At 37.4% G+C, this 27,742-nt stretch overlaps 1 protein-coding gene across 3 annotated transcripts; it reads right to left on the bottom strand.

Annotated features, from left to right (window-relative positions):
* Positions 1 to 3: 3 nt before the first annotated feature.
* Positions 4 to 27,736, bottom strand: LOC107772817 (uncharacterized). 3 transcript variants are annotated; one of them, XR_012695310.1, is made up of 18 exons: positions 27,474 to 27,736; positions 25,463 to 25,952; positions 24,844 to 24,935; positions 17,487 to 17,651; positions 16,934 to 17,327; positions 15,928 to 16,046; positions 15,763 to 15,835; positions 15,467 to 15,687; positions 15,343 to 15,387; positions 13,970 to 14,024; positions 12,278 to 12,469; positions 8,592 to 8,692; positions 8,357 to 8,435; positions 5,750 to 5,899; positions 1,892 to 2,046; positions 1,098 to 1,268; positions 532 to 591; positions 4 to 450 (listed from the first exon to the last, which is right to left on the bottom strand). XR_012695310.1 is itself a non-coding variant. In XM_075222428.1 (18 exons), the coding sequence occupies exons 1-18, from the start codon at positions 27,512 to 27,514 to the stop codon at positions 346 to 348; spliced, it is 2,682 nt and encodes an 893-aa protein (XP_075078529.1). In that variant the 5' UTR covers positions 27,515 to 27,736; the 3' UTR covers positions 4 to 345. The 3 variants fall into 3 exon arrangements, 2 of the variants coding, with proteins under 2 accessions (XP_075078529.1, XP_075078530.1); XM_075222428.1 differs by having other exon boundaries at positions 1,892 to 2,020; XM_075222429.1 differs by having other exon boundaries at positions 1,892 to 2,020; positions 25,463 to 25,898; positions 27,474 to 27,716.
* Positions 27,737 to 27,742: the final 6 nt, after the last annotated feature.

Raw genomic sequence — 27,742 nt, 5'->3', positions numbered from 1 at the left:
ATATAGCACCAGAAACGGACTATACCAAGCTCGAGAGAGAGCCAATCAACAATATATTCATTTCTGAGGTAGTCAAGCAAATGGAAAGTGCAAGAAGAAATATAACTTTCCTAAACATTACATATCTAAGTGAGTTCAGGAAAGATGGTCACCCCTCAGAACATCGTGAACCCGGCACCCCGGCGGGTGCACCACAAGACTGCAGCCACTGGTGCCTACCGGGAGTGCCAGACACTTGGAATGAACTTCTTTACGCCCATCTACTGTTGAATGGATTTAGAACCAAGTCGAAATGAATTTGATGGTAGCACAAAATGATTCTGTTTTCATATGCTTTGATCTGGGCTATTCATCAGTCTTTTCAGTTGGATTCACCTCAGTTTCCATTTCCTTGACTTTCTCAAGCTGCCTTAGGAGGTCCAATCTCTCTGGTCCGTATGTAGAAGGTATCTGCCAAGAAGAGAAATCAACCAGTTAACACAGCAGATAGGCTCAATCAAATTGACAGGAAATTCATGATCAAATACACACCAGAGATGGCACATATCTCTGAATTGCAGCCAGCATAGCAGCGTGCCCAACTGCTGTAACCTGCAAGAAAAATTACCCCATGTCAGCTTGCACTAGATCAAGCTCCACGAGTAGTAAAGACGTGAAGTGCTGCAATCATGTAGCAAGAGAGAGAGAGAGCGCTTGTTCAAGTGGACTATTTTTCTAATTGCAACTCAGCTGACAGACATAATACAGAAAATGACCTCAGAACTAGATCAGTAGAGCATCAACAACTATGCAATTATCGTTCTTAATAGCATCACTACACTTAGTAATGCATTACCCAAGCTCGAAAACCATGGCACTAGGAATAATCAACGGGTACTTAATGCCAGTTAAAGGTCCTGTCTTCAGTTTCAAATACTAATATCCTCCTTATTTCACATACAGATCTTGGACATGCATGACAGTGAAATAACTTGAGAAATAGGAAGAAAAAAATAAGCAGAATTTCAATCTTTATTGGAACATGAACTACTGTTGCCTAATCAGCCAGTGCTTTAAAAATTTTGCCTGATAAGGAGCAATGGAATAGAACTACTTACAGGGAGAAGCATAAGAAATCCAATTGGTACCACTGATGCCAAGTCAGTTAAAGTTCTCCGCAATGCTTGCTTCTCTTTTTCTGTCAACTCATCCCCTACTAAGGACCTCCGAAGTAGCACTAAAGCAGCAGCAACATCAATAGCAAGAAGCTGAGTTCCTTGCCAAACATCCTGGACATGGAAAATGCTTATTACTCTATCTGATAGTCACTTAATAGACAACTACGAATTCTTACTATTTAACTGTTCCAGAAGATAATGTGCTGAAGTCATGGTTTCCTAACAGAATAGTTAAACATGAAAAACATGTGTATGCATACGCTCTAAGTTCTAAACTATACTTTGAATGCTTATGAGAACTCTTTTACCTCCAAGTAAACAAAAAGACACAGGAAGGTGGACCATATGGAGGCAGACAATTGAAACACACAAAAGTATTATGAAAAAGAAAGAAGAAAACGAGTATAGACATTAATAAATAGCACTAGCAAAAAGAAGAAGAATAGTTAATAAAAAAGTAAACAATTATATAATGGTACTAAGACCAGTGGAGTATCCCGAACCGAATGCGACCACTAAGGCCCAATTCGTGGAAGTTTTCTTTCTTTAGACAATTGGTGGAGTTAAAGGCTAATTAAATGTGCCATAGATCTATCCCATTCCCATGGAATTTTCTCAAAGGTAATTCAACGAAAATGAGGTCACATAGCAAAGGAAAACCACATTAGGTTTCTATTCAGATGACATATGAAGCACCAAGTGAAACAGCAGAAAATAGATCCAGAGCATAATACCGTGCTTGTTTCTTTCAGCTTGTCTAATGACTTCTCGATAACACTCTCCTTTTTCTTCTGAGGAACCAATTGAATACTTTCAGCTCCTGCAGCATATGTGGAAGTGCAGTCTGCCTTCTGAATTTCCTCCTAGAGTAGAATGCATCGACAACAATCTGATAAATTTTCAGGGATATATAAACAGACCATGAAGCTCAGAAACATCACTGTCTGGAAAAATGGCAATATATTGAAAATGAACTTAAGATAAATGAAGCTGGGTCATGAATGGCCTAGACTGCGAGCTGGAGGTGCTAGAAGCAGTATCTATAACTAAGTTAGATAAGAGGACCCCTGCATCTGATTTTTCTTGTCCACAAGTTCAAGAAGAGGTCAAGAAAGGGAATGAAGGGGACAGATGGAAGGCTGTCGGTCAAACACCTGACGTCTTGCATAACTATCTCCAGACTTCGCGCAAAGAAAAACTTCAATAAATCTGTCTATAATGCAATATGGACAGATCTTGTCCAGACTCTTGATTAGTTGCAAAGGAAGCATGCCTAACTCAAGATTACTTGATGCATGTTGAGAAGGGGAATGAACTGCTCAAGATGTTATTTTTGATAAGGAAGCAGAGAGAACTAATCATCTCTTTTTACACTGTACAGTCACTGATCTGCTATGACAATTTTTTGTTCAAATTATGCCCAAGTCTACCGGAGATATGTTAGATTGTTGGAACAATGTTGGAGGTCCAGTTAGGCAGAGAAAATGGTGGAACAGCATTCCTGCTGCATATGGTGGAGGGAAAGAAACATAAGATACTTTGAAGAAAGATCCAGCAACGTGCAAAAATAAAAATGAAATGTCTACTTTTGTTCATTTTTGGTGTAAAGAAGAATTGGTAGAAGATGTTGATATGCTGCTAGATATCGTAGAAGCCCTGTAAGAAGAACAAGGACCTACTTTTTTATTATGTAATGTACATATGATTTCCAGCACCTTATTTGTGCTGATGTTATATAATATTGTTGACATTCTCCAAAAAAAAAAAGAGTTTATTTTTGCTTTGTTTTGTCATAAAGTTTCAAACTTTAGAGGAGCGATTATACATATACAATTTACATCTTCAAGAGGTCCTTCAAAAACCACAAATATCCTTGGCTGAACACGTATGCGGCCCCATAAACTTGTCCGGATTTTTCATTTAGGCACTTGAACTAAAAGTTGTACCTATTGAACACTTGACGTATGTTAAAAATGTGTCTATTGAACACATTTTACAGTAAGCCAAAACCTCTAAACGCGTGAGCCACATACGTTTGACCTGGAAAATGTAACCAATGAGAAATAGACATGTTTGGAAAACAAGGACCTGACAACAGTTCCTTCCATCCCATTCCCCCTTCTGTTCTCACTCCTCCCCTTCTCAACTAACCGGACAAATCTCTTTCTCGAAGAGAGAACTTCAGGATTTTCTTGATTCTTTAATTGTGTTTGATGGCGCGTGGGTACTCAGAGGTGGGCACGATTTTGTGGGTTTCCGAAGGTGGTGGATAATGACAATTTTGTGGTGGTGGTGGAAAGCTGCGGTGATGGCGGTAATGGTGGATGACATCAATTCTTCTTTAGTTCTTTTTTTTGGCTAACACAGAGAAAAGAAGACCAGCGGCAGGGGCTGAATTTAGGAGGGATTCTGAAAAATCTGATTGGCGGAGAAGGCTGGAGATGGAGGAACCGACAAGAACCAGTGGACGTTTTGACGGAGACGGAGGAACCGAGTGTAAGCCGGCACTTACTGTTGCTGCACTTACAGTTGCAGCACTTACCGTTGTTGGAAGAGACTGTACTTTTGTTTTAATAGGTAACACAGAAAAGATGAAGATCTTGGCAATGATGACATTGTTTGATGGTCTTGGAGGGAGGGGTGAAAGTCTGGTCTTAGCCAGAAAAGTAGCAAAATACAAGAAATCCTAATATCTTCCTCTTTTAGTTAAATTTTTGTTATGGTCATATTGTTGATGTTCTTGTATGTTGATTGAATTCCGATCAATTTCCGGCCAAAACCTTTTTCTATTTTCTTCCTCTCTTTTTTTGTCTCTCCTTTTTCAGATTCTCAGTTCTGATAATACTTTTCCTCTACATTGAGGGTCATTTGAAGCTGACAGGGTGATATTGGGTCATGGTGCGGCGAAGTTGACGGCTGAAATAAGATTTCGGTGATGGTGCAGTGGTATGACTTAGGAAGATGGAGTTGTAATTGGGGAAGTGAGTTCTGATTTGTGTCAAATTCTGATCTATTCACCCGCGCAACTTTGAGTGTGAAACACACACCATGCCATGTCAGCAGTTCGTGCTTAATAGACACAGTTTGGCTCGAGTTCAAGTGTTCAATAGGTACAACCCTTAGTTCAGGAGTCTAAATGAAAAATCCGAACAAGTTTAAGGGGCCGCATGTGTATGCAGCCAATATCTTTCAACTGTTAATATCTTTTATTAATCAGTAGGAATATTCAGATTATTGTTAGATAATGGATAACCATCCTGACTCGTATTTCAAATTTTGGTTGACATCCTTTTAAATGACAAAAAGAACTGCACAGATCAGATATTTGTATATATTAACATCACAAAACTGTCTTACAGACACAACTAAAAGATGTTAAGCAAATGACTCTGGGCTTAACTCAACCCCAAAAGCTAGCCAAAACCATATAAGGAAAGTAGGAAACTACGGTTCATATACTTGAGTAATGTGGGACTCTAACAAAAGCATACAAGTGATGTAATGTGCTTCTCCATGGGTATATGGTAGCCATGTGTGTAGGGGAATAATCAGCAATTTGACAGGAATAAAAAATCCAATAAAGAATATTATTTCTAAAACCACAGGATATGACTGATTAACCGATGTTTAAAAATTTAATGTTGGTTCATTAGAACCATATAAAGCAACACCAAAAACTCCCATTAAGAGAAAAACAGAACCTTCCTCCGTGTACAAAATAAATTTTGTAGCTGAGTATAGACGTTTCTTTCTTTCCCACATGGCTAGAAGTCGATAAACAGGAATACCCCCCCTCCTTCCACGTCCAAGGCTGGATAACTGTTGCGTGGAGTAAAATAAAATGGATAGTCCAACATTGAGTAGCAGAAAATCAGTGATGGGCTTGGCTTTGAAACCATATAAAAAATGAACACAGAGACTAGCTCAACCCGGAACCTAACTCATGAGGTGAGAAATGTCCAAGACTACATAAGGAAAGTGCAACCAATACACTTGACGAGTGTGGAACTTTAATAAAAGATGAGCACAAAACTATAAGATTTTACATAAAGCATAAAATAGATAGTGCCAAACTCCACCTACATCTTATACGCATCTAGCATGGAAGTATTCTCCAAATTATAAAAGAATTGGAAGTTGAACCTCTTGCATAAGAGTTTATTTATCTCCTTTATGGGAATTGATATTGACAAAAGGTCCATGCCTGGCGAAATAGGCCATCATACTATTTAGCACTAAATAAGATGATCAGAATTTTTCCACCATTCACGTATCGTCAAAGCAGAAGTTACAAACAGACAGAAAAATAAAGAATAAAGACCAAAAACCCCATTTTATCATGAAAATATTTTACTGCTTTCACAAGCAAGATAAGCCATTTTCAACATGAAGAATGAAGTGGACAGATATACGTCAATTAACAGGAATAGGAATGTATCATCATCAATCAGTCAGCTGTCATGATACTAGCCTACAAGTTTAAGCTGAAGATAAAAGAGTGGAGCCCCAATAGACATTAACAAACTTCACAATATGAAAGAGACAAAAAGAAAGCAGAAATAAAAAGGCCGTCTACAGCAGTTAGAAAATACCTCATCATATTCATATTGATCAGCACTTCTTTGAACCCGCTTCTCGAGTTCCATTAGCTCACTCCTTAGTAGTTCAAACCTTCGAACTTCATTTGACTTTGAATCCACAACGCCTGTACTCTCTAATGGCTGTTCAGAGCCATCATCACCCTGCACTTAAAGAATGATTCTCAGTGACTTGGAAGAAGAAAGCATATTTGTTTACAGAAATTTGACTTATAGAAGAATTCCATAAATGTGTAACCAGTCTAAGAAGGAAAAAGCATTGTAACAATGGCACAGAAGCAATTGCATAAATGTGCAACTAGTCTCAGGAGGAGAACAGAATCATAAAAAAGCAATGTTTGCTACTTGTTTGACAACTCTTGACTAAACTATGTTATTACTTGCTTTCTATAAAATTACAATGGTTCTTGGTGATCCGTGCTTCAATTTCTCGAATGAGAAATCGTAAGGATGAGTTACGTGAAAGTTTCCAATTGCGAAAATATTTGCCTAGTCAATAGTTTGAGCAATACGCTATATCTTTTACACAGACTGAGGTTCTAACCCACCCATTCATGCACTAAACCAAGTTTGCCTCCCTGCATAATTTGTTCACCAAACAGAAACCAAAAACAAGCAATTACAGCTTCTCAAACTACTGAAACAAGACATGTAATATATAACCAAAAGGCAGAACTGGCCATGACTAATGAGCTAATCTATCACTAATGGTTAACAAGCATTTGAGCACATATCTTAACTTTGCATTATTTGTCTTTATAAAGTGGTGTCCCAGTCAACTTGCACGCACCTCAATTATTACAACCACTACCTCCCACAAGCATAGGTGCCCGGTCACTCTGTCCATCAAGGCTTACATAGATGGAAAGAAATCACCTAGTAATTTTTTTCTCTGCTAGGATTTAACCCCCAGGTCTCCAAAGTTTGCACCCACTTAATTGATTGCTAGATCATACCCTTGGATGCATACCTTAACTTTGCATTATTTGAGAGTTCAAAGTAAGTTTTTTTTTTTTTTTTGGGATAAGATAAATAATTTTATTAACAATTGGGGAAAACCCCGTATACAAGTCGTATAACAAAAGGAAGAGAACCTACACCAAAATATGGTTCTCAACAAAACAAACCTAATCCTCTATACAAATAGGGACATCATGAGTAGACCAAAAAGAAACTAGGAACAAAAAACTACTTTGCATCTTTACAAATCTTGTTCTACCCCTTCAAAAGCCCTCCTATATCTTTCTTTCCAAATAACCCACAGTATCGTTAAGGGGCCCAACTATGCAACGCCTCGTTGCCCGGCATCACCCATTGTATCCAAACAAATTAAGGACCACCCTCCACAAACGATTTGCCACTTGACAATGCAATAGGAGATGGTCTACATCTTCACATGAGCGTTTGCACATGAAACACCAACTAACATAGGCCATCCGCCTCTTCAAATTTTCTACTGCCAAAATCACTCCCCTCACCGCCAACTACACAAAGAAACACTTCCTCGATGCTCTAGGAATCCAAATAGAGCAATGAGGGAAGATACATTCCTCTCTCCCTAACAGCCTCTTATAATAAGATTTGACGATGAATAATCTATCTCTACCCTCTCGCCATCTCGATACATCCGCAATATTGGTCGATGTATCCAACCCATACAATATCTCAACCAAGTTGTGATATTCTCAAAACTCCTAATCTTATAGGTTCCTCCTGAATCTCAAATCCCAATGAACTAGCCCCTCATGAGATCTACAAATTTGTTGGACTGCCATCCCTCTATGTATGTTAGGGAAGGCTTCCCTCAACTCGTTCTCCCCACACCACTTATGCGCCCAAAAACTAATCCTGCTTCGATCCCCAAACCTAAAAGAAATATTTCCATTGAATTCTTCCCATCCCTTCATAATACTCCTCCATAAGCCACATCCGAAAGGTGTTGTGATGTATCTGATCCTCCATCTGCTTTCCATAACTTTTTCCACCTCTTTAGCAATCTAGAGCAAAAGCTAGAGTAATAGCAGAAGTAATAATAGTTTTTGACCCATCTCAAAGATTCGAAGTTGTGTGCAAAGGGGGAGGAGATACCACTTCATAGTATGAAATCAAAGTGTAAAAGTAACACAGATAATCAATGAATGGTATTACTTTAGAATAAGCTCAAGCTTGGTTGTTCAATAAATAGAGCAAAGATAGGTACTAAATATTCTCGCTCTCCAAAGTATGAATTCAAGGTGTAAAGTTATTGAAAAAGGTATATTTAAGAAAAAGTACAAATTCGGTTCTCTTACGGACTGAGCAAAGGAAAGGACTAAAATCTCTCTCTCTCTCTCTCTCTCTCTCTCACACACACACACACACACACACACAACAAAAAATTGCAGGAAGAACTTACGCATATAAGAAACATTTTATGCAAAGAACGTGCAGTGGCAGAGAAATTAGAGAAGAGAAAAAAGGAAGCAGGTACGTCCCTTTTTTATTTTGTTTTCAAAGCAGGTACGTCTTTTACTTTTACAAAAGAAGAATAAATCATTTAAAAAAATCTAACCAATCCCCTTTGCAATAAATGGTAAGCATAGAGTCAGTTCAAAGGTATACAATATCATTAGCAGTTGATGATGTCTGGTCTAATGATTTGCTAGGCCGACGTCCTATGAAGCTCCATAATCCCTGTATCCTAGCAACAAGAATCCACAATAACAAAATTATATATGTGTGGGTGTATGCGTGTGGAAATTAGCAGAACAGTTCAATGATACATAACATTGGTACTAAGGGGCATGCTTGGCCTTTACTCTTCACAGCCCAAAATAAGCAAAGAGTTGCCGGTTACCTGTTGTTCCCACTCCTATTATGACCATCATTGCTGTCCTTGCGTCTAGAGAACTTCTGCTCATCACTGCTTGATGGTGTAGACATAGTAGCACCATCCTCCTAATCATACATATACCCAAACAAGAAACAAGAACTAATCCCAGTTCAGAAAAACAATTTTTTGTTTTTTTAAATAAAGAGAATGCAGAGTTTTGTTCACTACGGCACATTATTTGGCCAAAAAACTCTAAATGATGCAAAGGTTGGTTTAACTGCCTTATACATGCAAGACGAGCAACTTGAAGATGATTATATGGATTACCATGGAAAGAATTCGCCATTTTGTGCTCCACAAGGCATAAATTTGGTTTTCTTATCCCTATTATGCAGTAAAGAATGTCTTTATTGGTCAAAATAACAAGGTTGGAACTTAACAACAATTATGTTAAACTCAATGAGTACTTCAAAGTTCAAATAGCAGCAGCTAACAAAAGCTTTCCAAAGATCTGAAACTTCATATATTACTTAAAGTATTTAGTCGGAAAGACAATTTGGTGACTACATGTTCACCTTTTGTGGGCAGCTACTCAATTGTATGCTCTCTTATCTTCTGGTGTCTTTGCAATAATGTCAAGGTTTGCTAATGAAAAGGATTGACTTGCCATGCCAAGCCAAGGGCTCTCAAAGCTAATTTGTAAGTAATGATGTTGGCCTTCTTGAGGTGCCGACCCCCGTCGAATGAGCTAGGTATATTTAGAGTGGACAAGAAGGCATTCATGCTTCTTTTACTATAAAAGCTGTACCTTTCTATCAGAAATATAACACCAAATATATTTCTCATCTACCCATTATGTATCTCCAAAGAAAAGTGTATGCAAAAACTGATACAAGGGGGAAAAAATGACAGAATACATAGATGGTAAATTTTCATTTAGACACCTTAACTAAAGGACTGACCTATTGAACACCTTATGTTGCCGAAATGTGCCTATTGGCCTCATATTTGGCAGTTCCAAATAAACTAAAGGGCATAAATGTTACTCGCTGCTGACGTGGCAAATAAGACCAATGAAGAAAAGACACGTCAGCAAGAAGAAAACAAACAAAGTAAAAGGAAAAAAAAGGGTACCAGGAACTGGAAAAGAAGAATCCCGGTGAAAGTTCATTTATCCGATTCTGTTGAAAGAATCTTTCCAGACTCTTAATCTCTTTCACACCCCAAAAGTCTCCCCAGTTCCCCCATTTTTCCCTTTTGCTTTTCCCACGGCAGAATATATTTTCACAAAAATGGTAAAAATTCCGGCCAGCAGTTTCAGACAGATCAGGATATGAACTAAAGTCCTCCTAAAACCACCCCCACCAGTGTTGCTCTGATTGCTATAGGAATTCCAGTCTACATTGTCGAACCAAGTCTAGGGAGTTGATGGATTTATATTTGGTATTTCATTCAGAGTTAAACCATCGACTATCTGGTGTTGATGGGTCCACTTTCTGAACTTCATGATTTCTGTTTATGGAGGAAGTAATTTGATTATCATAAGGATTTCTATCTTCATTCTTATTTCTGCTGAGAAACCAAAAATGACAACTAGAACCAGCACTGCATTGGCAGTATCATGTTGGAAAAAATGATGGCTGGAATCTGGATGAAGAGTTGGTCAGAAGTTAATATTACCAGCAAAACACGCTCAAGTCCGGGCGGTAGACGCACGATCTGCCATGTCACTGAGCCGTGTTCAATAGACACAATTTCGACAGCATAAGGTGTTCAATAGGTCGGAACTGTAGTTAAGGTGTCTAAGGCCTCATTTGTTTGCACTTAATGAAGGTTTGAGTCTTAATATTTCAGTCATTAAGTGCATTTGTTTTTCTTATTTTACAACTACTTAATGGGTTTTAATGATTACGACCTATGACAAAGTCTTAATATCATTAAGATGCTACTCATTCAAAGTCCTCCTCAAAAAAAGATGCTACTCATTCAAAGAATTATGCAAAGATTGACATTTCACCACTACTCCATCCACTTTCACCGCTAACCGCCTCTCCCACCCACCATTATCAACTTTCACTACCTACCACTCACCACCACCATCCTCAGCCACAACCATTACCGCCGCCAATAACCATAGTGAGCCATCGCCACCACTAGCCACCTTTACAATAATCACATCATCAACAACAATAACAACCCAGTATAATCCCACAAGTAGGGTCTGGGAAGGGTAGTGCGTACGCAGACCTTACCCCTACCCTGGGGGTAGAAAGACTGTTTCCGATAGACCCTCGGCACAAGAAGATGAAAAGCGACAATAGAATAGTAACAACATAACTAGAAAGATAGTACCAGCGAGCTAAGAATCAAAAAATACCTGGAAAAGCAATATCAATAATCGGTGCAGTGACAAGGTCCTAGGAAAATAGTACGAGCACAACATGTACCACTAGCATACTAAAACACGACACTGACCGAATAGCCTTACACACAGAACGGAGTAGAAAAACGCTCAACTACCTACTAACCTTCAACCTTAATGCTTGCCCTCCACATCTTTCTATCAAGGGCCAGTTGGAGTCATGCCATGTCCTGCCTGATCACCTCTCCCCAATACTTCTTAGGTCGCCATCTACCTCTTCTCATAACCGTCAAGGTCAACCGCTCGCACCTCCTAACCGGGGCATCTAGGCTTCTCCTTTACAATAATCGCATCAATCATCATTATTATAATAGTCACCAATCACTATTGACAATCACCACCATCAACACCATTATATATTGTCAACCACCGCTATCAGTCACTACCGCCATTAACTATCACTTATTCATCCACCATAATTATCAGCTAGCACCTTCAACCACCATTGTTAACCACGATTGCCATCCACCATCACCACTAGCTACTACCCACAACCACCACCATCAGCCAGCACTACCACCAACCACAACCACAACTAGCCATCACCACCACCAACCATAGTATAATTTTTTTTAAAATATTTTGTTGATATAGTATTAAATTACCTAGTATTGTATTTGAATATTATATTTATTAATTTTTAAATAAAGACAAGTTTTATACATTCAGATGTTGAGAAAACAAACAGTGTTAATTATGTAGTATTCAGATCTTAATACATCTTAAATATGTGCATTCAGATTCACAGACTCTTAATCGTAATTCACGTCTTAATATTCAGATGTGCTATCAGATTCAAATGTTTTAAACTTAATAAAAACAAATGACTACTAAATAAGAGTTTTTACAAGTTCATACTTCACAGAGCTGTCTATATGTTCTGCCAAAAATAACCAACATAAAAATCAACAGAAAAGAATTTTCTTTTCTTTTCAGTTTAAGTCTTCATCTCATTCTTCCCCAGCAACAACTATTCATTAAAGGAAGAACTAAAAAATTTTAAAAACAAAAAAAGGAGGAAAAGGAAGAATTGTATGGGAAAGGAACTAAAAATACCCAGCTGTAATCCCTGTCCCACGTCCATAAAAAGGGAAAGTAAAAAAGATGGAAAACGTACCCCCCCCCCCCCCCCAAATCCTCCAGCGCAACACCAATATAAGATATCCAATGGTTGAATCTAAGAGAATTGATGCAATTTTATCAAAATGTCAGGACTGAGCAGGACAAATCTGAGATGGCAAAAACTTGATAAGACTTTCTTCTTTTTGAAATGAACAGCAAAAGATACCTGCTGTAAGAAAGCTGCCTTCGTCCTAAACGAAACTTCAAGAAATTCAGCCTCTTTTTTAAGTCTTCGTATCCGTTCAAGGTCAGAACAGGCAGCTTTCAAGTGCTCCTTCTGTGAACTAGTGCTTGACATATGCAGCTCCTGAAGCAATACCTCTAGCCTTACCAAAGCCTCTTCGACACTCTCCAGTGCCTAAAATGAAATGCCAAAAACTGTATCTTCAGATCCATAATTTAATCCTTAAGACAGAGGAAAGAGGCACCTTACAATGTGCCATTGGAATCAAGGTGAAGCACTTTTATAAGTCAGATTTTATGCCAGAAATAGGAATTGATACAAAAATATAAATAATGAAAGAAGCTGATTGCCTTTTACACTTTGTTTAAAAAATAAAAAGAAAAAGGAAATGAAATGAGCTGCACGATTACTTTGGTTTGGTTGCAAGATAACACAGGGAGAACGAACCAACTAAAGAAAGTTAGAGCCAAAAAAACTTCATTTGAATAATAAAGCCTGGGGAAACCAATTGAAGAGCAAGGTCTCGCTCCCTTCCTTCTCTTTCACATATAAAGGTATGTGTCTTCTATCCAAAGAAAATTATCCAAACCCAACAAGTAAAAGGTACCAATGAAATCCTCAACTACTTTATCCTCCTAATCAAGAGTAATACTAATTTTGAATAATCAGAGGTTGCACATTCCTTTTGTGTTCTATTAAGTTTCTTTTTTCTTTCAGTTTGCTTTTTGGGAAAATGTTGTGGACATATGTAAATAAATAATAATGCTCCCTTTTTTAAGGCTTGAACTTTTTCGATTGAGAGGGAGCACATTAAAAGTATCAAAGAAGACAGAGATCCTAAATTCGAGTCACTGCCATTTGACATCAAATAGTTCCACATGTTGGTCTATGGAAAAAAATGATATTTAGCTAACAAATGTTACCTAGGCTTGTAGAAGGTCTAGAAATGAAAGTTAAAGGGGTGTGTTGAGAGCATGTTAAGGATTGCTTTCCCCAATATATTTCTAAAACAGAAAGAGATGATGGCGCAACAAATCCAGAGGGACGCAAGAACATGGAGATCCCTGGGACCTGAGGTATACTCTACAAACTAAATGTCACCCCCATCCCCCATGGGTGAGGAGTGGAGTGTTCTCAATAAACTCATAATACCACAAGCTTCTGGTGAGGGAGGAGTCGAGCTTCCTGTATATTTCAGTTTGGATTTCTAGGGCACCAAAAATGATATGCTTCTTCGCTTGGTTGGCAGCGAGGGGGGAAACTTAGAAAGCTGAGAGTTTAATAAAGAGTAGGATTACATTGCTGGTGCTTTAGGTGCAAACATTCAGGCAGAGACTTTGATCACCTCTTATTGCGTTGTCAGATGGCTACACGATTGTTATGGGAAGTCTTCAACTGGTTCGGTGTGCAACAGACAATGTCATGTCCAATGAAGGATACGCTACATAGCTGGGCCTTCAGACGAAGGAAGAGAATATGCAGGTTATGGGATGTTGCCCTTTAGCCATCATGTTGATTCTGCGGAGGAGAGAAATAAAAGAGCTTTTGAAGGAATAGACTTGAAGACTCTTTATCCACCTCCACGTCCAAGGAATTAGAGAGGCACTCTTAAATATTATCACATCGCATGAGGATAAATGCAACAGAAAATGCTTCATTTATAAGAGGTAATACCTTATCAAAGGAATCTGTTTCTTTCTTGATCTGTGAATAAGCTCCAGTGCGAGTCCTGTCCATGTTTTTTAGCATTGTTATCAACATGATTTCCATATCACATGTGACTGAGTTTGTATTGCCATAGCATTTGACCAAAATGCCATTAATTATCAGAATGAAATGACTATCACAACAAGAAAATAAACAATAACTATGAACAAAAAAAAACTATGGACGTTAAATAAGCCAGGCTTACTCCGGACATTTTGAAATTTACTAGGATAAAACATAGATTCAAATAAATAAAATAATATAATTCACTCATATGGTACCCAACAGTGTGGCTTAGTGGTCAATGAATTGGGTACTAACCTAAGAGACTGGGTTCAAATCCTAGAATGCTCTGATACCAAGTTAAAAGGTGTATACCGATTCATCTAAAAGATTAAGGGGTCGTTTGGTATGATGGTAAGTAAAAATAATTCTGGGATAAAAATTTAGTACCGTCTTGATAAATGGACCTTGGGCCTAACTCAACCCCAAAAGCTAGCTTATGAGGTGAGGATTTCCCAACACCATATAAGGAGACCAAGGACCTTAAATCCCGGATAACTCAACACCCCCCACCCTCACGCCCAAGCATGCAAACTGGAGCGTGGACAATATAAATGGGGGCCCAACATCGATAACAATAATTGGGATGGGCCTGGCTTTGATACCATGATAAATGGACCTTGGGCCTAACTCAACCCCAAAAGCTAGCTTATGAGGTGAGAATTGCCCAAAACCATATAAGGAAACCAAGGACCTCATATCCCTCCAATGTGGGATAACTCAACACGTCTTATCCCTTGTTTGGTTACTAATTCTAGGATAAGTTATCCCAGGATAAAAAATAGTACCGGGATAACTTATACCTGCCAGAGGGCGGAATAGTAATCCCAGAATAAGTTATCCCGGATAAAGCAGTAAAACTGACAATCCCAGGATTAATACAACATACCAAATAGTCAATAAGAAATAATACCAGGATAACTAATCTCAGCATAACTAATCCCAGTATAACTAATCCCAGCATAACTTGTCTTCAAACCAAACAACCCCTAAGTTGTTAGAGAGGAACACTCCTATTCATTATTTTACATCTTCAATGAGGTGGACCAAGTACAATACATGTCAATGATTCAAAGTTTGTGTATGTTTCCTGAGAGATATAATTAGTTCAATAATGACTAGGATCAAGTATAGATCAGTCATCAGTCTAAATCTGTAAATTGAAACAGCACAAGCCTTTATAGGTAGATATAAACAATAACAGTCAGAACACAAAAAGGGAGAGAAAAAAAGAGGGGGGGAGGAAGAAAGTCAGCATTAGCACATTTTTAACTTACTTCTCAATTCCAAGATCTTCCCTGCACTTCTTAAGCTTGTTATGCCTGTAACATTTATGTTAACACATTGTTACTAATTTCCTTTATATTCACTTAATTGATTGAATATTTCCAGCTTCCTTACCCAGTTGAAAGAAATCTTGCTGCCTTGACATGAGAAGGGTTCTCCAGCCATTTACTGTATTTGATGAAACTCTGGGTCCAGTAAGAACACACATCTAATACTAGTGAGATAGCTTCCAAATTTGGAGCACCTTCTTGTTTACTTTTGTGCCCAATAGTGCGGATGGAATTAGAAGTAATGCCTGGATAAAAAGGAAGCCAGTCTAGCTCTTCACACACAACCTATCATGTAAGGATATTTCAGCTTTATATGCCACATAAGTGTCCTAATGACAATTTCTTCATAAGAATGCTAACCTCCACGTACAGTTGATAAGAGCTTATTGATGAAAGTTGAGGATAATATAGTACGCTGCCCCCAATTAGATACCTATTTAGAATTTAAAAGGAAAAGTTGGATATAATGGAGCGTATATCAGTATAGTCTAAGATCAATGAACGAAGAGGACAAAAATAAATTACCTAATTAATTCTTCAACGGGCTCGTCAAGAGTACCAAATCCATTTTCAGAAAGAAAAGCCTGTGTGCTTCTTCCCAAAGCAATAAAGAAACCAAATATAGCCAGATCTTTTTCCAGAACCTATGATGTATCAGCAATAAATATAAAAACCCGACTCCAATGTTCAAATGACATATTCAAGTGGGAAATGTGTAAGGGAAAGACCTCACATAAAGGTGTAGCAAAATTATTACATCTCATACAGCTTTACTGCATTATTATGCCACGGTAATTTATCCTTGAACTGAGACTTGTATTAGCCTCAATACCTTCTACAATATATTGATTAATCCTCCACTTGGCCACCTCCCCGAGATAAGGTTAACATACAATGTTTCTGCATCTGTAAGCTTTTCTCAGGACATTTCAGAAAGCACCAAGTGAAATGACAGTGCATGTGGTGTTTAAGGACGACACACTAACATATTGAATTACATTGACATACTGAAAATGTGCCAAACCCATTTTTTTAGCATCAATTTACATCCTTCTTTAACAGTACTAACTACAAAAGAAAACTTATAGTGAGTAACATTAGACTTCTAAATCAATTGAATGTATACAACAACAACAACGACAACGCCTTAGTCCCAAACAAGTTGGGGTCGGCAATATGAATCCTCATTCCTTTCATTTAGCTCAACTCATATCTTCATCATTATCGAAATAAAATAAAAGTGCAAGCAAAAAAGATATATATATATATATATATATATAGTAGTAGTAACAACAACAACAACAACAATAATAATAATATTAAAAATAATAACAACAACAACAATAGAAGTTCTCTACCAAGTCTAAAATTGATGGAATGTATATCTATACAAAAAGCAACTTGTAGCGCATGGAAACTTACTATTTCGCTTGTTCTAACTTATAAATGAACTTAGGTAAATATCCATGAGTCACCTCTTTGAAAGAAATTCGAGCGAGGTGTCACATAAGAAGAAGAGCTTTGTTCTAACCTCGATACTCTCACTTGTGGTGAGTCTGGACCATATTCTCTCTCGATCTATAGCTCGCTGAAGCTGCTTTTGGACAAGACTCACCCACAATATAACCTCGTCAGTTCCTGAATCATTTTGTACTCTACATGCTGCAGCTCTGGGACCAAAATGGACAAGAAATTCTCTACGCAGACCAATAGGCTTCACGGAATGATAAGCCTGTCGGAGAGGAATAAATTCGACAAGCATGTTCATCAATCTTCCAAGTGTGTCTGGAATAACAGACGAAAATTGTGTACACGACAGTTTTGCAGCACCAAGTTTCATAACCGCTGCAATGCAACTGAGTGCAAGCATAAGGAGTGATACAGCACCTGCATTTCCAGGGGACAAAGATTTTTGCTTTCTGGTCCTGAACAGAGAGGAACCTATTTAAGCATCAATTAATACACGCATATATATATATATATATATATATATATATATATATATATATATATATATATATATATATATATATATATGCGCATGCACCGTCAATGTATTCATGGTTCTTTCAGTCAGTACATACACTGTAGTAGCAGCAGCAAATCGCTGATCCTTCTCAAAATAATTCACAAAGGTGGTAACCACTGCTGGAATTTGCTCAGACCAAAACCAATCATAAGCTTCAGGTTGCTTGGCTAATAAACTATCTCTAATCACGCTCTCCAACGGAGCAGATTGCCTCGATAAACTTCATTGATGCAAAAATCACATCAGAATAATATGTTTCAAATCAAATGGCACTAGAGAGGGAAATGAAGCCGTTCAAATCAACCAAACCAAAAAATTGAAGAGTAGGAACCAACACAATAAAAAAATAAAGAACGGAGTAAATTTAAAAGAGCCTGCAGTTCCACACCAAAAAGCAATGGGAGAACATCCTACATTTTTATCTAGCTTAATATAAGCACTATGCATTGTGCTGTAGCTAAATTCAGCTTAATGCACTCACTGACATATACCAGAACCCCAATTCAGTAATACATAGCATTCATTTATATAGTTGTGGGAGGTAAGTGTCAACAATCATCTTATCCTAGGGTCAATACTAGATAATAAATAATGAACAAGTAAAACAAGAACTCATAGCACTGAATATTCTCTTCTCCTATATAGCAAAGGATGAAACTTGAATACTTGATCAAGGGATAGTATAAGGAGATGAGGACAAACTCAGGAAAGATAAAAAACAAAAATAGAATTCAGGTGTACGAGCTAAATGACAAGCAATTTCTCTGAGAATCCCCTCGTTCTCGGAGACTGAACGAAGTGGCACCGGAAATCAGAGACTGTTACTGAACTTCTGGCTACCAACAGACAGTTGTCATCCTGAGGAGAAGGAACTTAAAACATGTCCAGATTAGGTTATTTGGAATTCCCGCTCCTACGGTAGGACGATTTATTTGTCAAGATTGGAAGAAGGTGTGGCGCAACGTAGATATAGATGCCGATGCCAGTCAACTGATATGAGAAAAGCTGAGTTCTTAAGTAGCAGGAATGACTACCATCAACGTTATCAATGGAAGTCGACAAAATAGCAATCAAGATCCTACAATTAATAGATCGGAAATAGACTAGACTTCCATGTTGATCGGAAGTGAAATTGCTAGAAGTGTACCACATTGAGAAATATAACGATAGTACTATATGACGAGGTATAAAGGATATAGGTGTCAGATATTTGTCTAACACGTCACAAATTCTCAATTATTTCCCTCATATATCTTATTTATCACCTGGTCTAAGACATCTAATGAAAAACTACTCACTTCGCATTCACCAGCGACATATGAAAAGAGAAGATATTGTCATCGAAATACTAAGTTGGCCAAAATACCAATCAAAAAAAAAAATACTATGTTGGCCAAACTATTCTGTTGGCCTTCTATGCTGGTTACGTCGATCAGATTATTGTTTGAAGCAGTCTACCCAACATGGTTTAGTAAATACAGCATAGTTATTCAAGAGTTTGGCAAGACTCGTGCTGAAGCTGATCATTTATCCGTACTGTTCCACTACTATGACATGAACTACATTTACTTAGTAAATTGTGATTGTGCATGGAACATGCTTACTTATCACGAATGCAGGTCCACTTGGTGGGTAGGTGCTCACTAGGTGTCAGTCACGGCCTTCTGAGTTTGGGTCGTGACAGGAAGCAACATCAGTGTCCTGAAAGACCACTCTTTCGTCTAAGGATGCCTAACTGCCGCACCAATCATTCGGGGGGAGGCGGGACACAGCGAGGTAGGTAGTCAAGCAAAAACGCGTTTTGACTATCAAAAATTAGCTCGCCAATACAACTTTCAACCTACACACCTAAAAGGTTTTATAGGTCTGAAATCTTTTAAATTCACTGCATCTTCCTTTATAATTAAAGCAATAAAAGAAGCATTACACCTTGTTAAGTGCCCCTCTGATAAAAATGATTGAAAGCTCTCAGAAGGTCTTCTTACAGTGGCTCAACATTCTGGAAGAAGGTCACTATAAATTAACCTAGTCGTGGAAGCTTTATTGGGAGCAGTTTTTCATAATACTTTCAACCTTTAGCTCTGAGAAAAGGATTTCTGCAACCAGTCACTGTTCTGCTGTGAAAACCCAGAAGTTACTAAATTGAGAACTTCATAGTTTATCTTGCCAAAGTATTCAAATCATTCCCATTCACTATTGATCTATCAACGATGCTATATGCCTATATCTTTGCTCTGTATTTGCCATTTTCTGGAAATGAATGCACGATCATGTCTTCTCAATATGCTAAAGGCATCTTGATTTTTTCCCTCCATGATGCTTCTTTAGCCTTAGCCTACTCTTTCAGGACTCTTTAGAACGCCATTCTCAATTCAGTTTCCATCTAGGTTGTACTAGTCCGAAACTCGGTAGATAAATGGCTAGCCCCTCTATCCTTCTCCACTTATTTTTTCAAAAAAATCTTCTTTTTTTGGTCTTATTAAAAAAAAAATCAGATTGATCCACCCAAATTCTGTTTTATTGTACTCTTCAAATCATTCTTCACTACATCTTCTGTCCCGTCACAAAATCAAGGCTTCTTCAAGTATCCTCATTCTCATAGTCTGACCACACATGGAATTTATGAGCAGATTTAAATAGTATAGTACTCCAGGAAATATCCAAATATAAAGAATCCTCCTGGAGGCAAAAATCTAGAATTCTATGGTTAAAGCAGGGTGATAAGAACACAAAATTCTTTCACAAGATGGCCAATGCACATAGGAGATTCAACACCATAGACAAGTTGGAGATTAATGGGATTGAAGTCACTGATCCAGTAGAAATTAAAGGAGAAATCATCTCCTTTTATAAACAGCTATACTCTGAGACAGAAGCATGGAGGCCTAATTTTACTCTCTCAGAATTTTGCTACAATTACAGATGAGGAGCAAAGTTGGCTGGAGAGACCTTTTGAGGAACAAGAAGTTCTCCATAGTTTAAAGCTATGTGCTATAGACAAAGCGCCAGGTCCTGATGGTTTTTCGATGGGGTTTTTCATTACCTGCTGGGATTTTCTGAAGGTCGACATCCTACAAACTATGGCCAATTTTCACTCTCTGGGAATTTTTGAGAAGAGTTTAAATGCCACCTACGTGACGCTTATACCCAAGAAGAGTGGAGCCAAGGAATTAAGAGACTTCAGACCAATCAGTCTGATTGGGGGCATCTACAAGATTATTCCCAAGACTCTAGCAAAAAGACTTAAGAAGGTGGTAGACAAGATTGTGAACAAGCATCATCAAATGGCTTTTCTCAAGGGAAGACAGATTATGGATGCTGCCCTCATAGCAAATGAATGTGTTGATAGTAGACAGAAGGAGAAGAAACCAGGGATCCTATGCAAACTAGATATCGAAAAGGCATTTGATCATGTTAATTGGAGGTACCTGATCAATATTCTGAAAGTTATGGGTTTGGGGAATAAATGGCTTAAATAGATCCTTTTTTGTATCAGTACAGTGAAGTTTTCTGTCTTGATTAATGGATCTCCTAAAGGCTTCTTCTCTTCAATGAGGGGTTTAAGGCAAGGAGACCCTCTATCTCCTTTCCTCTTTATTTTAGCCATGGAAGGGTTGAGTAGCATGATGAGAGCCTCTACTATCAGTGGTTGCTTGAAGGGATTTGAAGTACAGAACAGAATTAATAGCATGGAGATTTCGCATTTGTTGTATGCAGATGTTGCTCTGGTTCTTTGTGATGCCGAACCTGCCCAGCTAATGCATTTGAGGCTGGTTCTCACAGTCTTTGAAAGTATCTCAGGTTTTCATGTTAACTGGAGAAAGAGCATGTTGGTGCCTATTAATGCAGTTCCAAACAGTCCAATTCTAGCTGGCATTTTGGGTTGTGAAGTAGGAAATTTACCAACTAAGTATTTGGGATTATCTTTGGGTTCCAAGAACAAAGTTGCAGATATATGAGAAGGGGTACTTGATAAATGTGAAAAGAGACTTACAAGGTGGAAAGCACAATACTTATCCCTAGGGAGAAGGATCATTTTAGTGAGTTGTGTCCTAGACTCCCTACCCACCTACATCATGTCCTTATTTCCTATCCCAGCCAAAGTAAGGAGAAGAATTGACCAGCTGAGAAGGAACTTTATTTGGGAAGGCAACAGGGAGTCCAAAGGCTCCCATCTTGTTAACTGGAACACTCTCATCTCTAGCAAGAGAGTTGGCGGTCTAGGCATTAGAAACTTAAGTTTGCATAACAAGAGCCTCTTAATGAAACGGTTGTGGAGATTCAACACTGAGAAACAAGCCTTATGGAGACAAGTTGTCAACTGCAGGTATGAGCAATCAGGACACTGGAGCACCAAACCAGTGAGAATTCCTTATGGAGTTGGCAATTGGAAAGCCATCAGGAATCTATGGGAGGAGTTTACAACAAACACAGGGTTTAGGATAGGAAATGGGAGGATGGTATCATTCTGGCATGATGATTGGATTGGTCATGGAGCATTGAAAGATCTTTTTCCTGATCTATTCAATCTCACCACGTCACCTAATGCCACAGTAGAAGAAACTTGGAGCTCCCAAGGCTGGAACCTAATTTTCATAAGGCTTCTCAACGACTGGGAAGTCACTAGAGCTACTGAGATTCTCAAAATGCTAGAAGGTTTTGCAGGATTAAGTGAGGCGAAGGATTCTCTTACATGGAAAGGAGGCAGCAGCTCTAAATTTACAGTCAATGCAGCATACAACTATCTATCATCTAGAGGACACCCCAACTATCCTTGGCCTTGGAAAAAGATTTGGAAGATCAAAGCACCATTCAAAGTTATTTGCTTTTCATGGTTATTGGTAAGAAAAGCCTGCCTCACTCTAGAAATTCTCCAAAGAAGAGGTATTCAGACCAACTCTACATGCTTTCTATGTCAACAGGAAGATGAAACCAATGAGCATCTTTTCTTACATTGTGTTATTACTAGACAACTTTGGCAGCTCTTTATAGCACTAGCTGGTATTGTTTGGGTAATGCCCAAAGACACCATTGGCCTGATATGCAGCTGGAACAGTATTAGGGGAAGAACCTGTCACAAGGAATGGTGGAAGATTGTTCCAGCTTGCATATGGTGGACAGTTTGGAAGGAGAGGAATGCAAGATGTTTTGAAGGCGAGAGCAGTTCAACACAGAAAATCAAGAGTTCTTGTATTTCTCTTTTTCATTTTTTGTGTAAAGAACAATTGATAGGTGATGTAGAATCACTACTAGACCTTTTTGATTCTCTGTAAGATTTTCAGGGGCTGTACTTGTAAATATTAGATATCAACCCCGTTTTTGGGGTGCTAAAGAATATAATTGTTACCTTTTTCAAAAAAAAAAAAATGGAGCTACAGGTTGCTTTATTAAAAATTAAAATTCTAAAAAGAATAGCTTTTGAAGTAGTATATTACTCAGTTCTATTTTACATGATACTCTAATCTGTTTGCTCTGTTCCAAAAGCTTGGCTTCTTTTTATATTTGGAAACTTTTTAACTGTAACATTCCTATTTTATCCTTAATGACATGCTCTTATAGGAATGACAGGGCATGTTGAAAACCACAAGATTTTAATGGTACTCTAGATATGTTACACATATTTAGCTTATATGCAAAAAGTATTTCTTTCTTTCTTAAACCCCATACTCCCAACAAATGGAGAGAGTATTAGCATGTACAAAATACGAGTTTTTGACCAATATTATCCCTTATCTTTGAGTGTAGGTCTATTTTGGTCCCTTAAATATAACCCTGAGCATATTTAGTCCCTTAAGTATGCTAAAGTGGAGCACCTTTAGTCTCACTGACACAATATGTTCAAAAACTAACGGTGTTACCCAACTCTGATTCATGAAGCAAATCTTCTGCTCTGAAGCAAAATGTTTCCTCTTCTTTTATTGGATAACGCAAATTATCACTTTAATTCCTCATTTTTAGATAATGTCTTCTAAAATTTTGACCTTGAAAATATCCCTTTCTGTGCCAGTTTTCAATGAGAAAATGACATTGTATAGCCGTTGTAAAAATAATAGCCGAAAAAATATATAAAATTTATACATTTTTTTGTATATGTATACATTTAAAAATTTCGGTTGATTATTCCAAAAAGAAAAGTTAGAATTTGAAAAAAAATAGAGCTGGCAGGATCACTTCTAGGCATATTATTGAAGCAAACGAATAACTAGGTTGTATTATCATTTTTAGCCCGTGCCAGAAACTATTTACATCTGGTAGCGGAAAAAGTATATAAAATTTGTATAATTTTTGTATATATATATATATATATATATATATATATATATATATATATATACAAAAAATATACAAATTTTATACATTGTTTTGACTATTATTTTTACAGCGGCTATACGGTGTCATTTTCTCATTGAAAACTGGCACAGAAGGGGATATTTTCAAGGTCAAAATTTTAGAAGACATTATCTAAAAATGAGGAATTAAAGTGATGATTTGCGTTATCCAATAAAAGGAGAGGAAACATTTTGCTTCAGAGCAGAAGATTTGCTTCATTAATCAGAGTTGGGTAACATCGTTAGTTTTTGAACACATTGTGTCAATGAGACTAAAGGTACTCCACTTTAGCATACTTAAGGGACTAAATATGCTCAGGGCTATATTTGAGGGACCAAAATAGACCTACCCTCAGAGATAAGGGACAATATTGGCCAAAATGACATGAAAAGGGTTCCAATTACTGAAAATGAACAACATTTTCAGAAAACTAAAAGGGGAAAGTATGACAATGTTTTTAGGATAGATACTAACTTTCTTATAAATCAAATCTGTTAGCAATGTCTAGAGTTCCAACAATGCATATTAATACTTCTACCTTGCAAACAAATAAGAAAATGGGGGTGCCTTTTATGAAGGAAAATGTTTTTCATCAAAAATATTATCCATAGAAAATGCTATACCTTAGGAAATTATTCTGGACCATTTCTAATATTTAGTTGGATATAAAAGGAAGTGACTTATGATAATAGTACAAGAAATAGGGTATGATGACAGTGTTCTATTGATATATTTGAGAATTAAAGGCTGATAACAATGCATAAATGGTGATCGGAACAAGTGATATGAAGTGAGAGTTGAGATATTTGTAAAGGAAAAAGACTTCCGTCCATACATGACCGAAGTGATTTTCCTCCTTTTGTTGGAAAATACCTAACTTGAAAAGATATTTTTCACAATTTAAAGTGACCAAATGCAGAAAAATCAGAAAACTATTTTCCAATGCACCAAATACATCCTATAACCTATATGTAGTCAAAATCATCAACCATATATCACTAGTAAGATGCGACAGCAGAAGGTTATGTTTCTCACTCTTGGTACAGAGTTTTTACCTATTCCATTAAAGTACAATGAATTACCTTCTCTGCGTGAAAATGTTGATATCATTATCTCTTTCATCTCCTCGAGATGAAATCTCATTTGCTGCTTGCAGTAGAGAATATACAGATGCCTGAAAAAAGGATACAATGAAACCACATTGGAAAATAACATCATACAGTGCAAAAATGAAATCTCAACATAAAACTACTGATAATGAACAGAATTATAAACTTTCGACAGCGCAGAAACCAAAATTCCATGGAAAGTATTTTTAAAGTGTCTATTAGAATCTTCACTATTAAAAGATTGTAAGGGGGAAAGAACAAATTGAGATGTTAGTAGAATGGAATCTTTCTTTACTTTCAAAAAAGAAAAGAAAAAAGAGAACAGGTTTAAAAACGACAAGCATACTATTCACCGCCAATTCTTTTTTCTAACATTCTTAGCAAACTAGAAATGCATACCCAAACTTGCATAGATCTACAACTATCATTACTTAATTTTTCACACATACGAAACCTAAAGAATGACATGAGAGTATTTACTTCTTGTGCATTTATATTAATGCCTCAAGTACTGGTTGCACAGCGCCCTATGCATCTAAACACTAAAAAAATGAGCAAGCAGTAGAAAAATGAAGAGTATAAAGTTACCAACCTGATAAGATAACACCTTGATCCACGCAGTTCTATCACCGCCCAACCAGGCAGTTGAAAACCACGATACCCTGGATAATGAGCCTTGTTGTCTAATTCCCAACTCTATTACTCTAGCAGCATCATGCAGTGACTGGACAAGTCCAGAACCGATCTCTTCACCTTGCATAGATAGATCTAGTTTTAGTCTCATTTCCTCCATATCACTGCTAGTAGATGGTCCGGGACTGCCATTAACTGACACCCCATCCTCAGCAGAAGCAAAAGGCAATAGGTGTAGTATTCTTGATGTTCGAGGAGTAATCCTATGTTTCCTAGAATCGGGTGATGTGCGGTTAAGATCACGATTTCCACCCTGTAACAAATAAAGTTTTGTTTGGCATCTTCTCCTTGTATTGCATTGATTGTATATCAGGTGATCCAATCCTACTACTTTCCTGTTGAAATAATAGTTTCTCACTGCTTTAACTGAAGGCCATGAACTAAAAGAACTGAAATAAAAGAGCACAATCAGCCAAAAGTTAATGTAACTTTAAGAAGAAATTAATATTGAAAGATCCAATGGATCTAAGATATTGTGGAAACTCAAATTTAAGTAGTATAAGAATGATTAACTAGACAAGGACTTTCTCTGCTAAACATGTACTAAATCAGTGATCAGTAATCCTCTGTATCTATTTACGACACAGTCTTTCAGATCAGTGTATGAATCTTCACTTTTCAGATCAATGTATTAATCATCAGATCTCTTTGTCAATGTCAGGACATTACAAGTCAAGATGTCATTCTGGATAAATGGCTGAAACTTCAACATTAATCCCGTCATTCAAGATGTCACTATTTCAACATTACTATTTCCAGAAACATTAATACAGGGAAGTGCCAGAAGTAGCTAGTAAATACTAGCCACGATCCAAATTAGGAATAGCAGATGTGAAGGTTTTGGGGATGAAGTAAAGAACAATCCATGTCATGGTGTGGTGCTTACTGGTTGACTTTCTTTTCTTTCTTTTTTCTTGATAACCGAGAAATCCATAGTTTCCAACTTCGAAACTCGGTAGATAATGCATCATGCCCTCTATTCTACTCCACTTAAATAACAAACTTGGTTCACCGATCAGGATTCAAGCCCGTGACATGTGCAAAGCACATATTCACCGTTGTACTACCTTTGCCATTGAACCAAAGCCCTAATATTCGAAATGTGGTGCTTATTAGTAGACTGTTATGAATCACCTTTGCTTATTCCTAAGCTCGTTATTAGCTCATAATTGGAGTGAGCAACAGATCCAAGTATTCCTATAACTAAATGAAAGAGGAAGTGTTTTCAATCTTAAATGCCTGCTTTACAACGAAACACTTCCATACTATTCACACACAAAGGCCCTTAAAAATTAGCCCCTATCATATCAGGTGACTCAAAAAACTTCTCCAGCACAGCATCACCATCACAAATAGTAAGTTTTCATCACCATCCAACCAGAAGCGATTCAGGATTAAAACTCTATGGGTTCAGGCTTTAAGGTTCTTAACATTTTATTTTTAAAGTTATGGGTTCATATATTCTATTTATTACAATTTTAATGAATTTTTACACAAAAATTTATACTTAGTATTGGGTTCAGGTGAACTACAAAGCTGCATCCGCCCCTGCACATCCAACTGTACAGCAAGACAGGAAGTAAAATTGATGAATTTTGGTTCATAATTCCTGGCAGAATTTATGGCTGAACGGAGCACTTCGTAGCCACAATCTTCATAACAATTTAGGTTTAGCATAGAAAAATCCTACAAATTGATTTACAATTCCAGCTTTTCCATTTGTTTAAGCACTACAATAGCCATTAATACCATGTTTCAGCTATAAATTCAACTAAATTCTCATTACTCTTTTACCAGAAAAAACGGTCATGAATTATGCGATTCAGCGAGTATTTCAATTATTAAGATATGATAATAATAATAATAAACAGCTATAGAAAACTGAGGCAGATACAAACAGCATAAATTACCTAGAGCAAGGAGGATACTGATGCTGGAGCTTCAACGACATCAGCGTCGAACGAAGAATAAGAGAAAAAAAATTAGTGAGAAAATTCAAGTTTGAGTGTTTTGGAGGAAAAGAGGAAGAAATTGTGGGAAATCAAAATGGTGGTGCAGTTTATGGACTAGCAGGGGAACTGACGTGGTTTATCCGTAGACGTGGGGAGACGCTTGATCACATAACTCGGTATGCCTCGATTCTTCAAAATATTTTTGAAAAATTAAAATAGTCAATTAC

This window comes from Nicotiana tabacum, chromosome 10 (genome assembly GCF_000715075.1).
Source record: "Nicotiana tabacum cultivar K326 chromosome 10, ASM71507v2, whole genome shotgun sequence".
In the NCBI taxonomy this organism is placed as follows: domain Eukaryota; kingdom Viridiplantae; phylum Streptophyta; class Magnoliopsida; order Solanales; family Solanaceae; genus Nicotiana; species Nicotiana tabacum.
Note: the sequence above shows the minus strand (reverse complement) of the source record. Positions and strands in the feature narration are given on the sequence as shown.